The sequence below is a fragment of the Hemibagrus wyckioides genome, linkage group LG21, assembly GCF_019097595.1.
Source record: "Hemibagrus wyckioides isolate EC202008001 linkage group LG21, SWU_Hwy_1.0, whole genome shotgun sequence".
Taxonomy (NCBI): domain Eukaryota; kingdom Metazoa; phylum Chordata; class Actinopteri; order Siluriformes; family Bagridae; genus Hemibagrus; species Hemibagrus wyckioides.
In genome coordinates this window covers 6,139,514-6,153,840 of record NC_080730.1, presented here as the reverse complement: position 1 = coordinate 6,153,840, position 14,327 = coordinate 6,139,514, and the positions used below count along the sequence as shown (strand labels likewise).

Sequence of the window (14,327 nt, the reverse complement as noted above, 5' to 3'; positions counted from 1 at the left end):
AGTCCATTTTCAGCTTTAACCTTTTTTGACACAACTGTCGTTTGGTTCTTACATTTTAAAGTCCAATATGGCTCTCAGTATTGCATGAAGATCTCCACGTCACTCAGAAAAAGTCTGGGGTCCAAGTCGGAGTCTGGTTTCTCTCAAGGTTTCTTCTTTATGTCAGAAATCTAACAGAACATCCTGTAAAGCTGCTCAGTACCTACTGTTAAATAGCACTACAACTGAACTGAATATGAACCATGAGTTGAATTGACCATGCCAGCAGTTTGCACAAAAAAATAAAATAAAATGCAGATCAAACCGTAAGCAGCAATGAAGAGATGTTTGAAGAGTTAAAATAATTTAGCACTTTGATCATTTATTCATGATCCCTGACACGGAGAAAAATTGCTAGCTGTAAAAAAAAAAAAAGCCTTCATTGTCAAATTGTTACTAGTGAGGAAGCACACAGAAGCAGCTCCGAGCTATTAACCTCAAGGTCTCCGTTCCGACCTCCATACCTTCTGAGTGCGATCGTATTCTTCTGATAGAATGGCAGAGCTTCAGATCTGAAAATCAATTTGGCTCAAAGAGAGACGTAGCCAAGACGAAAGGTCTGGTCTGCTTTATTAAATATGATCTGAACGATCACGTGATCCAGACACTTCCAAGAAGAGATTAAGGTTAGCCGTTACGTCAACGCGCTGAAATGAAATCGGCTAAACTTGCTCTTCTTGCTGAGCTTTTTTTCCTAAGATGACCGAAGACCAAAGATGACCTCACCTGTAAAAGTCAGCCTGCCTTTCGTTTCTAACTGTGCATAACTTTTCAAACAAGTTCCGGTGAAGAAGCTGCTCTGGTGAAAAAAAAAAAGTCAGCAGGACCCTGTTGCTGTGCGTGGGAGTGTACTGAAGCTGTGGGTACACAGAGTGTAATGAACTATGACAGCAGTCACGCTTGGTGCGATTATGACTTAAAGGCAAAGTAAGAAAGAAAGAAAGAAAGAAAGAGAGAGAGAGAGAGAGAGAGAGAGAGAGAGAGAGAGAGAGAAAGAAAGAAAGAAAGAAAGAAAGAGTCCTGGTCAACTGATACGCACGTCCAAACAGATCACGAAGATTTAAACACGTGTTACACGCTAGAAATGGTAGAGATCGTACAAGTTAAAAATAATGCTTTTGGATTTTTTATTATAGATAAAATAAAATATGAGTAAAAATACACAACATAAAAACCTGTATTTATCCAAGTCGAAGGAATAAGTGTCAAATCTAAATGAGTAGACTTACTTGTTTAACCAGAATTTAATAGCAGATTGTGACCAAACCTCTCAGTTTTTGTAGATAAGGATTTTATAATTCCATAAACTTCTTTTTTCTGGCACAATATAACCCAATAAAATATTTTAAAAAATTTATTTTTGTTTATTATTGCTAAAAATTATTATTATTATTATTATTATTATTATTATTATTTCTTTATTTAAACCAAATATAAACACCCTCATTTTAATACAACCACATGATTCTGGCTTATAACATTTGCTTGATATTATAACATATTACAACCTTATATATCCGTTATTAAAATCTGCAGCTCGTACTTTAATTACTGTGCAGTAAAAAAAAATGATTCCCTTGCTTGACATTAATATCAGTATTCCTGCTAATTAAAGTTGACTCCAACAATCCACTAGCAAAACCAATGAGTCCTTAAACCAGTAAGAAATAACAGAAACAGAAAGAAAAGAAATACATAACAGGAAGAATACGAGGAGGAAACAAAACACTGAGCAGTCCTTCTTTTTCATAGTTCCTAGTGCCAACCAATCAGTGCTGGGAAGAAACCCCTTGATGCCCCTCCTCTAGGACTGTGAAACTGTAAGAGTGGAGAGAGAGAGAGAGAGAGAGAGAGAGAGAGAGAGAGCGTAGTGTACACACAGGCTCTGTATGAGACAGCCTGAGAGTGGGAGAGATCGAGCAAAAAGAAAAACGCAGAAAAGAAAACCAAAGGAAGAAAGGCAGAGACTGGGACTGAACATTAGAATCCGGACGTTATATTTCTGAAATCAGACGAAGCAGCAGAAGAAGAGCGAAAAAGGGTGGATAACTCGTCTGATAAACAACGGTCCTCCTGATGCCACGTGGATATAAGAAAGTGTGGAAACAAAGGATCGAGAGAGTGCGACGCTCAATCATTACTGGTTTGGAAATGAGGAAAATAATTTGAGGATTTTGACTTCTGAAATAAAAGAGATGCTGTTGCTTTCTTCAAAAAAAACCCATGATACTGCTTGTAAGTAATGACTCATAAATCCTTTGCATAAAGCAAACAGATTGCTTCTCTGAACTGCCATGAGTGCAGCACTCAGCTCCTACTTATTTTAACTGAGCTGGACAGAATGCTGACGTTCTTGAAGATCTTATCCAAGTCTGCAGCAGCTATATCTTACTTTAAGGCTCTCCAATGCCACAACTAGAAGACAACACAGACTTTTAAGATTAGGGAGCACAGAATATCTGGCTCGGGCATGGGGCAGAAGCTACAGAAAGTCTGCCCTGGCTCCTGAACTCCTGCGGTGAGAGCCACTACGCTTTAAGCCAGAGCAGCTTCCAGAAAAACACAGTACCTACTGACAAGCAAAGTGCTGGAACTACTGGGATGTTTGGAGTAAACAACTCTGATATTTCCTAGGTAAAAAAATATTTTTTTAAATATTATATATAATATAATTTTTTGATCAATTAAATGAAATTAGAACCTTGGTAAATAATGTCGCTGTCGATGCAAACTGGTATTTATCACAATAGAACATCTTGACAAGTCAGTGGCTAGTTTGAAATCTGTTTATTTACATTCTTTTTTCTCTCTAATCTATAGATGTAGAGTGTGCTTCAGACCCCGTCTCGCCATCCCGTCTAAACCACTGTGTTCTTACTGTGTGGGCATCTACCCCTGTAGCACTCTGGCTGCTCTGCCAACCTCCAGCAGCATCCTGACGGCACAATGCTGTGTGCTCAGGGTGTGGCCGCCCATCTGATGCTTAGCTCGCTCCTGTTGCAATTGGCCAGGGCTAGCTTACCTGCTGGCTGCCTTAAAGTATCAGACATCCTAAGCTGCAGCAATCTCGGACTGAAGTGGATACCGAAAGAGTTACCGGTAACAGCCGCCACCTTGGATTTCAACCACAACCATCTGGCCAGGTTAGAGGAAGACAGCTTTGCTGGACTCCCCCATCTGGTAACCCTGCGGCTGGCCCACAATCACCTGAGCAACCTTTCCCCCGGAACCTTCCGGAACGCAAGCGGTCTGCGCCACCTTGACCTTTCATCCAATCAGCTGAACAAGGTGGATAATCATTACTTCCAAGAGCTTGTGAGAATGGAGGAGTTGCTTCTCTTCAATAATCATATAGTTAGAGTGGAAAGCCAAGCACTGATCAGCCTGAGCAACCTGCACAAGGTCTACCTCAGCCATAATCGTCTGACCGACTTCCCCTTCTTCTCCATTCAGGAGCACAGCCATCCTTTTCTTGTTACGCTGGACCTAAGCTCTAACCGTATGCCCAAGTTACCTGTTGAGGACATTGCAGCGTTGCCAGCTTCGATTCAAGGTGGACTATTCTTGCACAACAACAGCCTGATCTGTGAGTGTGCAATGTATAGCATGTTCAAACAATGGGAGCAAAAAAACTTCATTTCAGTCAGGGATTACCAAGTGGAGCATACATGCTTAGTATACGGGGAACCTCGAGCCTCAGTGCAGTTCCTTAAACACACTCGCTTCTTTGAAAACTGCACTGTAAAGGAACAGATCCAGTTGGGGGAAACAGAGAATATGAAAGTGGACGCAGGAGACTCGGTGTTGCTGGAATGTAAGACTTCACTGAAGGGGCAACAGCTTACCTACAAGTGGGTATCTCCTCACAAGGAATATATTGTGCTGCCAGGCAACAATGATACAATGCGAATGTATGCAAATGGAAGCCTGGAGATCACAGCGGTGCGAATAGAGGACTCTGGCGTGTACTGGTGCATGGCATTGGACCACCAACATTCCCGGAACGAGACATGGGAGGTTACCATCACTGTGACGACGCATTCTCACGATCCTGAGCCCTTCAACACCGGCTTTACTACCCTGCTAGGATGTGTGGTTAGCCTGGTACTGGTTCTTATATACCTTTATCTGACGCCCTGCCACTGCTGGTGCCGTAAGCAGCCACTGCCTGCAACACCAAGTCCAGCAAATGAATGCAGCGCCCAGTCTTCAATCCTGACGCCTACACCACCTGCCACCACGGAGGGTCCCGGCCGCAAGGTCAGTAACAACAAGCATGTGGTCTTTCTGGAGCCCATCAAGGAGGTACAAAACGGGAGGCCCAAAGAGGCACTGATCTCCGAGAATCCAAAGGTGCAAGTACTACGAAACAATGTTGACTCTTTCAACTCGGTCTTTTCAGACACCACTATTGTGGCATAGCATGAGGTTGCTCTCATCCCCAATCCTTCATTCCACTAAAATAGTGGGTCTTTCAAGTCTTGGCAGTCTGCAAATTTTGCTGCCTCTCAGGACAGAGCAGGGAGAGGGCTTGACAAGCCAACTGGCAAGGCAGGGAACACAGCAAACCGAGGAAAGCAAAGAGTAGAAAGTAAAAACGCCACAGGACAGGTAAGAAAACAAACAGATGTAGCCAAACACTGCCCTGAACATGTACATCAAGCTTTAGACGGAAATGTGCTACAGCGGTACAGGGGAAGGTATGCATGATGCTTTGGATGCCCTTTAACCCTGCTTGAGCCTTGAAGGAATGACAGCTGTACAGTAGATGCCTTGTGTAGAGCTTATATGCCTCTGCTTTGTACTGTAACCCATTATTCTACAAAAATAGCACAACTATTATAGAGGATGGAATGTGGTAGCAACTAATTTTTTTAAAAACAGAAGTCTAAAATGTAAAAACAAATTTGATCCTTATCTGATTTTCTACTTCTATGTGCCCCTAATAGGCATTAGGCAGTTTGTGAAAGTGTGGAAAAAAAAAAAGGCTGAGGGAATCATTTACATATTGTAAATGTTTTTGGTCGATCTGTTTACCTAGTTTGTTTTATGGACGTTCGGTTATGTAGCCAGTACCTAACATCTGGATGAAACATCCATAAACCATGCATTGGATTAAAGAAAACGATTCGTGTACTGGAATATACCCCTTGACATTCCACCACCCTTCCCCATCCCCTACTTCCCCCACCCCCAAACAAATGCCTTCCTTAATCAGTCTCTTAATAAACCATTGTGCTTCGACTCCAGAGGTAAATGTCTTCCTTGTTATTGGTAAAGATTAGGATAACCATAAAGGTTATCAATGGATGAACGAAATATGTTTTACTGGTTCGAAATGACTTCAACATCTCTGTACACAAGCGTATGAATGATTTGAAGAAAAAAACAGAAGGGTTATCTATGTCCACCGATTGATTAAACTGGATTATGGGAAGTGTAATAAACAAATCTGTTTGGTCACAGCATAAAAGGATAGACTGATGTTAAACTATGTTTTTTGTTTTTTTTTAAATTACATTGCAGTAGAGCCACATAATAAACTACAAGGCAATTCGGTCTGGCCATTTAAGACACTGCCTCCAAAGTTCTCAGTAAGTGGAAAACAATCAGATTAAATGACATTAGTCTATGATTTGAAAATATGTTGTGACATACAAACTACTACGAAACATTACCCTAGTGCCGAAGCCCTCCCCCTTCCTGAATAACTGCATACAAAATCCTCCTCTTCATCTGTTTTTTGAATTAAAGTGCACTAAAAGCATGAAGAGCATCATCAACATCATTAACAAGACCATCACTGTCATCACTGCCTTATTAACTGTGTTATGAATACATTTACTATTTATTTTACTTTGGTATAGCTATTAAAGTGTCTGTGTTCGTAAGGTGTAAGGGGTGATTCAGATACGGGGGATTGTATGCAGCTCTTGAGGCAGGTGAGGGCTTAAAGCCCATGTTTTTGTGAGCAGTGTGCAGGTCTATGAGGCTGGCCTGATTACTTCATTCATCATCATACAGGTTAAACCTGTCATACAGCTCACTGTCCAAATGCTCAGGAGACAATTCAGGTCTAATTATTAAAGACTGGTAAAGATTAAAGATTGGTATACACCAATCAGGCATAACATTATGACCACCTGCCTAATATTGTGTTGGTCTCCCTTTTTCTGCCTATTCTGGCACCAACTTCTTCGGCAATTTGAGCAACAGTAGCTTGTCTGTTGGATCGGATCACACGGGCCAGCCTTCACTCCCCACGTGCATCGGTAAGCCTTGGTCGCCCATGACCCTGTTGACGGTTCACTACTGTTCCTTCCTTGGACCATATTTGATAGATACTGACCACTGCAGACCGGGAACACCCCACAAGCAGTTTTGGAGATGCTCTGATCCAGTCGTCTAGCCATCACAATTTGGCCCTTGTCAAACTCGCTCAGATCCTTCTGCTTGTCCATTTTTCCCTCTTCTAACACATCAACTCTGAGGACAAAATGTTTACATGCTGCCTAATATATCCCACCCACTAACAGGTGCCATGATGAGGAGATCACTGTTATTCACGTAACCTGTCAGTGTTCATAATGTTATGCCTGATCAGTGTAGTCACTCACATGATAAGGGTGGAGGCATGTGCTCTATCCACTGCAACTAGTATCAAGGAAGAAACAAAGAAGGGGCTGGTGGTTTATCCTAAAATAGAGCATGGTTTGCATGAAAATATGGTAATGGTAAAGCGGTCTTGTGGAACAGGAAGCGCGCCTCCAGGAAGCAAACCTGTGACTACCTGTTAAAGGTAGTGCTGCTGCGATTTCCATGAACGAGAACACAACTCGTACTCGCAACCGCAATTTTCAGGAAGTAAAGTAACCTGCACATGTGTTTTAACAGATAATAACATTATTAGTTTCTACAACACATGTACCATAAATAGCAAGGGAATTATGAGACACGGAATAGCCGGGGTGCCTTACTAGCACTGAAATAATACAAAAACCCAAAATACAGCGAGTCTTGTTGTGTTCTCCATGCACAATTGTTCAACAGAATCGAGTGGCACTGGGGGAACGTGTTTTCATATCTCGGTAGGGATGAAATGTCCCCACAAGAATAGGTATGGGACAGTTTTGATCATGGTGGGACATTTATCAGGTCAAAAAATGTATAAGTTTTCTTTTGGTTACTGTAGTGTAGGCATACAGTTAATTAGCTGAATTAATAACTATGTCAACAGAAGGTCAAACAAGACTGTGTGTGTGTGTGTGTGTGTGTGTGTGTGTGTGTGTGTGTATGTGTGTATGCATGGTCCTGAGTTTAAAAAGGTTCAATCTTTCCCAATTAGCCATGGCAGCCATAACAGCCCAAGGAAGCCAGGCCTGCCAGCTGAACATGATAAGCCCTGATTCATTTGCATAACGTCTGTGCCTATGAGGGACTCTGCCATCTGTGTGTGTCTGGAAAGAGGCTGATTTTCAAGACCAAGTGGAAAGGAATACACACACACACTCTCACACACAATACCGACCTTGCTTTCACCTCAAGTGCAGATCAACCTGATCAAACATGCACTTGCATTAGCATTACAGTCAAACAGCCTCCATCTAGAAATCATATTACATATGAATGAATACAGTCGTATAGACAGATAGAGAGACAGATGACGCAATGACTGTGTCTTTGTGATAGACCAGGCTTTCGAAACCAACAGAGCAGAAAGCATAGTCGAGATTTTATCGTCACAAACATATAGCTACGCTTTATTTATAGCGCCCATCGGTTTTGCGCCAGAAGGCGGCACGGCTGTTACAATTCCCTTCTCGTCCCCTTGGTTTCCGTTACATAACTTCAATTTAATACGGAAACAAAAATAAATAAATAAACAAGGGGCTTCCCTCCTGTTCTCTGTGAGAAACACCAGACATCCCAATCTGAGTAACGGGACGCAGCAGATGTAGATAAAATGAAAAATCAACTGAAACGTGACTCCGTCTCGCTTAATGTGGTCGAAGTGGCTCGCTTTTCCGTCTTCTAACATTTCAGTAAGCTTTCCACTGTTAAGACACTCTACTGGAGAAATCCAATTAGATTTGCCTAACAGTCTGTGACGGTGAAGTGAACAGGCCGATGTGTAATTGATTTGCTTGTGTTTACTGGCTAGCTCTTAGTGTGTAATGGCTTGTAAAAGTTGCAGAAAAAGGCAAAAGATGCAAATGATGTCAACTTAATTAACTCATTAAAAACAGATGGGGGGGGGAGCAATACGGAGATAGGTTTGTGATGTTAAATATCGTTATGTCACGTAAAAAAAAAAAATGAACAATTACCTCAGGCATGTATCCAGGAAGGGTCTATAAGCAGAAAACGGCTATTTGAGCTCATACACAGGCTTCAAACATCGCTGAAGGGGTCGAGTTACCTCATAAAGAGCCACCTAGCTAGCACTAGTGAAGATTTATGAATAAGATTTAAACATCTCGTCAGCAATTCGGTTAAATTAGCGTCTGGCTAAAATCACCAATAAAGAATCTAAAATCAAACATCCTGTCAGTTTAGCTTGCTTGCTAGCATTAGCAATAAAGATTTTGTTCACTTCACTTTAAAAAAAAATCCTATCTGAAATTCTGTCAAGTTACTTTGTTAACTAGCCAGCATTAGCATTAAAATATAATAACATTTATTAAATGCCAGGGTCAGTTCTGTTAGTCATCTAGTTAGTATTTGCAGTAAATAAAAAAGCCTCTGTTAGCTTACTGGTTAATGTAAGCACTGAATTCTTTTTTAAATGTTACTTAAAAATCCTAATTAGGCAGGGAACTCTTGTGATCTCAGTGTCTACTGCTAATTTCCTGTGATTTTCAAGCAGACTTTACACAGGGGATAAAGACAAAAAAAAAGCATCCAGTGAGCAACAGAACAACGTTACACACTCTTTACAACCATGGTGAGCAGAAAAGCATCTCAGATGGAAAAGTGGATGAGCTCCAACAGCCAAAGACAACGTCCTGTCAGCTAAGACGAGGAATCTGAGGATACAGCTTCATACGAAGTGAACAAATAAGGCTTGGAAAAGTATGAGGTGATGTTTTTCCAGTCTTCAGCTATCCACGATATTCTCAGATTTCTGTTCTTGGGTTTCCAGGAGTGGACCCTGACGTGGTCTGCTGCTGTTGTATCCCATCCACCTCAAGGACTGATGTGCATTCTGAGATGCTTTTCTGCTGCTAAAGAGTGACACTACAGACTTCCTGTCAGACCTAACCAGTCTGTTCATGTTCCTCTGCTAACAAGATGTTCCAGCCCGTAGATCCACACCATGTGTAAACTCTAGAGACTGCTCTGTGTGAAAATCCCAGAAGCTGCCCTTCAATTTATTACCACTTTTAGAGTTCTGCTTTAGCAAATCATCGCTCAAGAGTATTTATATTTGTTCCAATGTTTGCTCAACAGCAGACACGGGCACACGGGTGCAGAACGGTCAGTGACCTCTACAAATTCCTGGACGTGTTTGACTATAAATTTCGAGGTAAATCATCCACCGTGCCTCTGGTTTACCCCTTAAAGCTAATGCTTAAAGCTAACTGACTTTTTGTTAGCATTAACCTGATCTCACCGATTGTGTTACCTCAAAAAAGGTGATGCTAAACGTGTAAACAGTTACGATAAGCAGAGTGTGTGCTAGCCAGGGCTTGAGAGAAAAGCGAGTACATCTTGAGAGGATACTCTCCATAATGAATGGTTCCAGTGAAAGCCTGAGGGCTGCCTACATTAAGAATTCATCAAATCCACCAAACTTCACTTTGTGAGCCATGAAGCAAGATCAGTGTGCAGGAAAACTAGCGTAGGTAAACCAGCTGCTTTTATGGAAATGGACATAAACATCTACATCAACAGAATCACAATTAAATTGTCCTGAACGAAACAAATCCACCACTTCAGTTAAACCTGGGTTTATCGGTCACTTTATATTCATCATTTATGCAGGCACTTTATACTGATTCCATTATACCGGCTGCTATTCCTGGACTACATCCTCCCAAATGGACACGGTAAGTTCCAGTTCTTGCTAAAACGTACCTCACTGACCTGAGGCATGTGTTGCTCTTCTGTATTTGTTGCTCAGTGCATTGTGTATTACTACCATGTCCCCTGAAGGATTTTCCTCTCCTTGTGTGTGTGTGTGTGTGTGTGTGTGTGTGTATATACTCTCTGACACATAGCCAAACAAGATGTTTAGACATGAAGCTAAAGACTGGAATTGGAAAAGTTAGTTATCTAACATCACTATTAAGCCCCAACATTATATCATGTCGCTACTGAGAAGCCATCTGGGGTCTTTTCCAGTGACGTTGTTCCACCAGTGTTGTACAAAACAGACAACCAGTTTAAAATAAAATAAAAAAGACAACCCAACAACAATCAAGCTTATCTTATGCTCCAAGGCCATTGCCTTATAAGCTCTGCTTTGGAGAATATTAATATAAATCTCTGCGGTGACAAAATATTTAGATCTTCAGAGCTCCAAACATTTGGTCGGTTGGTCTACTGTGGATTCAGCTGAGAGAGATAAATGGAGCAGGCCGGCAGCGGGGTCCGATCTGTGCCCTGCTGAAGATGAATGGATTCGTTCTGATCCAATTGCAGGGCTCGGTTTAAACGCTACGGCCGAGGCGCTGCAGATGACAGGGTGTTAAAAAAGATCCTGTCCTCCGACTGTGTGCTCGCTTTAAACTCTTTTAAACAGGAGAGCGAAATCAGCAGCTGACGAGTGGAGGCTTGACAATATTTAATTTACAAAGACCGGCTCAGAAGATGAGAGCCAGCACCAAACAATAGTCTCAAAGTAAATAAAGCATTAGCGTTTCGGCAGAGAGTGTCAACACAACACAATATCACTTTCTTCCATTAACCCACGCTGATAATGGCTGCCATTGACATCTATTCAAAACAGTAGAAGACTGGGTGAATAGCACCAGCTACGCAGCCTTGGTCTATTTATTTAACACAAATACCTGATATTATTAGCTGAAGAACAGAAATACTGAATTTAACTGCTCCAATTTGGGGTTCAAACCCAAGCCTAATGTGAACCATATATCCAAAATTATTGGAAACCTAACAATCACGCCATTTATACAAGTGACTAGAATGTCTTTGTATGCTGCAGCATTAGCTTTTCCCTTCACTAGCACTAAGGGTTGAACCCAAACCTGTTCCAGCTCGACAATACCACTGTACACAATGCAAGATCCATGAAGACTCCAGTGGTCAACACAGAGCCCGACCTCAACCCCTGATATGCTGACTACGTGCGAGGCATTCCTGCTCAACATCAGAGTCTGATCTCATTAATGTTCTTGTGGCTGAATCCCGACTGAAAGTCCTCTTAGAAGAGCAGAGGTTATTAACAGTCTCAGGTTTAAAAGTGGACTCAATCTGGAACAGGATGTTAAATAAGCATATTGGTTTCTTGGTCAGGATTCTACAGAAATGTGGCCATATAGCGCACCTTTTCCTTTAACATTTATTACATTTACATTTCTGGCATTTGGCAGATGCTCTTATCCAGAGCGACTTACAATTTCTCTCATGTTATACAGCTGAGCATTTGAGGGTTAAGGGTCTTGCTCAGGGGCTCAGAAGTGGCCTGGGTGGCCTGGGTTCCAGTCCGACAGTGCTCAGAGATTTTCTCAAGATCAGACCCTATTATTCACTACAGGTTTTACATAGCAAGCTCCAATTTGTCTGGTTTGTTGGAAAAACAAAAAACAACAAAAAACGGCAGTACTGTATACATATACACTATACTGCCAAAAGTTTTGGGACGTCTGCCTTTACATGCACATGAATGTAATATGGAGTTGACCCCGCCCTTTACAGCTATAACAGCTTCACCTCTTCTGAAAAGGCTTTCCACAAGGTTTAGGAATGTGTTTATGGGAATTTTTGACCGTTCCTCTAGAAGCACATTTGTGAGGTCAGGCACTGATGTTGGACGAGAAGGCCTGGCTAACAGTCTCCACTCTAATTCATCCCAAAGGTGTTCTATCAGGTTCAGGTCAGGTGAAGCCAGTCAAGTTCCTCCACAGCAAACTCACTCATCCATGTCTTTACGGACCTTGCTTTGTGCACTGGTGCGCAGTCATGTTGGAACAGGAAGCGGTCATCCCCAAACTATTCCCACAAAGTTGGGAGCACGAAATTGTCCAAAATGTCTTGGTATGCTGAAGCATTAAGAAGGGACCAAGCCCAACCCCTGAAAAACAACACCTGAATTCAATGATTTGGAGGGGTGTCCCAAAACCTTGGCAATATAGTGTGTGTATATATATATATATCCAAGGTACAAAAGCTTGTACAAAGGTATTTAATATCTGATAAAATGTATTTAATACTGAAAGGTCTACCTTATTATAACTGTCTTTAACTAGAATAGGTTTGTTGTTAAAAATAAATAAGTGTGTCGAGGCTGTTTATGGACAACAAGAACTGAGGCCTAGAATTCATCAAATGCCATTTCCCGAGAGTCAAATGATTTATTTTACACAAGTAACACATGTGACGGATAAGCCAGAATTGCACACTGGAAACTGGATGTAGTAGTTTCTCGAGTCATGCTGACCATAACACTTCCCTATCACCTAAAAGGACAGCTACTTCATTAACGGTAACATGGAAAGAGCAAAGCTGTCACTCTTAGCAAGTGACAGAGCTGCTCAGATGGTTAGCAATACAAATGTGCATGTGTGCAATAGAAAGAAGACTTCAGACTGTGAAATATTATTAAACTGGACTGGGTACTTGGGTCATTCTGAAGACTACCAGAATCTCCAAGAGTTAGATTAGTAGCTAGCTAGCTCCACCGCAAAATTAGCTATACACAAAAAACCCCACTGCTATATCAATTAAACTGCTGATTTTATTTTCATATACCAAATGGTTGTTTTGGTAGATAACTAGCTTACACTCATTCTACTTATGACAAGGTGTTTTTTTTCTTGATGCTGATCCAAACTCTTTATCAGAGTTAATGCAACATTAATGATGGATCACATGTCCAGGAGAAATGTAGCTAATCTGGTCTGCAGTGGTCAGTATCCATCAAAAGTGGTCCAAAGAAGGAACAGTGGTGAACCGGCAACAGGGTCATGGATGGCCAAGGCTCACTGATGGACGTGAGGAGCGAAGGCTGGCCCGTGTGATCCCATCCAACAGACGAGCTACTGTTGGTCAAATTGCTGAAGAGGTTAATGCTGGTTCTGATAGAAAGGTGTCAGAATACACAGAGCATGATGGGTCAGGGCTGTTTTGGCAGCAAAAGAAAGACCAACATAGTATTAGACAGATGTTATGCCTGGTCGGTGTATGTACAGCATGCTGAGTGTGTGCGTGTAAAGTGATAGACAGGAGGAATGTAAACACAATCAATGGTTCTGCATTTTTGCATATATTTTTAAAGAACCTTTTCCATCACATTTATAAAACACTTATTATGTTATGACTATTAGTAACAGTAACTACACTAAATTGACTGACCAGTGCACCATTAAAAAGACACAAATGCCAGCTATTTTCATTACAAGGACACAAACCTATGGTGTAAAATGAATGGTGGAAAGTCTATTATTTTTTTTGCTGTGTTTTCTCCCCCTCTATCTCCTCTCCAGGTTTGTCACTTCTCTCGCTCGTCTGGCAAACACTCTCTCACTCCCGACATATGGATCACTCTTTCAACTCCGCAGTAATGTTACAGAGGAGTGGACGGGCGACTGCGACGTCCGAAAAAATTCAAGAAAGCCCCGATCATGCATCTCGCAGCAAACAATAAATTTATGGGACACGGTTTCAGACACAACAGATGGAATGGATGCTGCCCACGCTGTATTCACTGGCAGAAGCCATGACGAAAATGCCACGGCAAAACTGGCCGTACCGGAGACGGTAATGCCGAGACGCTTTCGCTCCAGTTAAAAGCAATGAGCAATGAAATAACGTAGTAAAGCTGATGTCAAGCGTGTGTCATAAATGTGTCCAGGAATTTAAATGATGTTGAGAATAAGGCGTGGACGAGAATAAAGTCTGAACTGTTGCACAATGTGTGTGGAAAGGATTTCATTTCTGTAGTGTGCGTGACTTAAATACCGTAAAAAAGATCAGCGTCACCAGCTATATTAAACACACTTTCAAGGAAGAGCAAGATGACTTGATAATAGGCAAAAAAAAACAAAGAGATGAAAGATGCAAGACAAGCGTGATAGGAAGCGTTCTCCGTCGCTTCAGCGGCTGCC

The 14,327-nt window shown here is 41.6% G+C and overlaps 2 protein-coding genes across 5 annotated transcripts in view; one reads left to right on the top strand and one right to left on the bottom strand.

Annotated features, from left to right (window-relative positions):
• Positions 1 to 14,327, bottom strand: part of LOC131342332 (E3 ubiquitin-protein ligase RNF123) — a 163,799-nt gene that overhangs the window by 55,124 nt on the left and 94,348 nt on the right. The gene's annotated exons all lie outside the window — the stretch shown is intronic.
• On the top strand, positions 1,862 to 14,121 carry amigo3 (adhesion molecule with Ig-like domain 3). 2 transcript variants are annotated; one of them, XM_058373099.1, is made up of 3 exons: positions 1,862 to 2,673; positions 2,860 to 4,299; positions 13,707 to 14,121. In XM_058373099.1, the coding sequence occupies exons 2-3, from the start codon at positions 2,986 to 2,988 to the stop codon at positions 13,782 to 13,784; spliced, it is 1,392 nt and encodes a 463-aa protein (XP_058229082.1). In that variant the 5' UTR covers positions 1,862 to 2,673; positions 2,860 to 2,985; the 3' UTR covers positions 13,785 to 14,121. The 2 variants fall into 2 exon arrangements, with proteins under 2 accessions (XP_058229082.1, XP_058229080.1); XM_058373097.1 differs by lacking the exon at positions 13,707 to 14,121 and having other exon boundaries at positions 1,864 to 2,673; positions 2,860 to 5,283.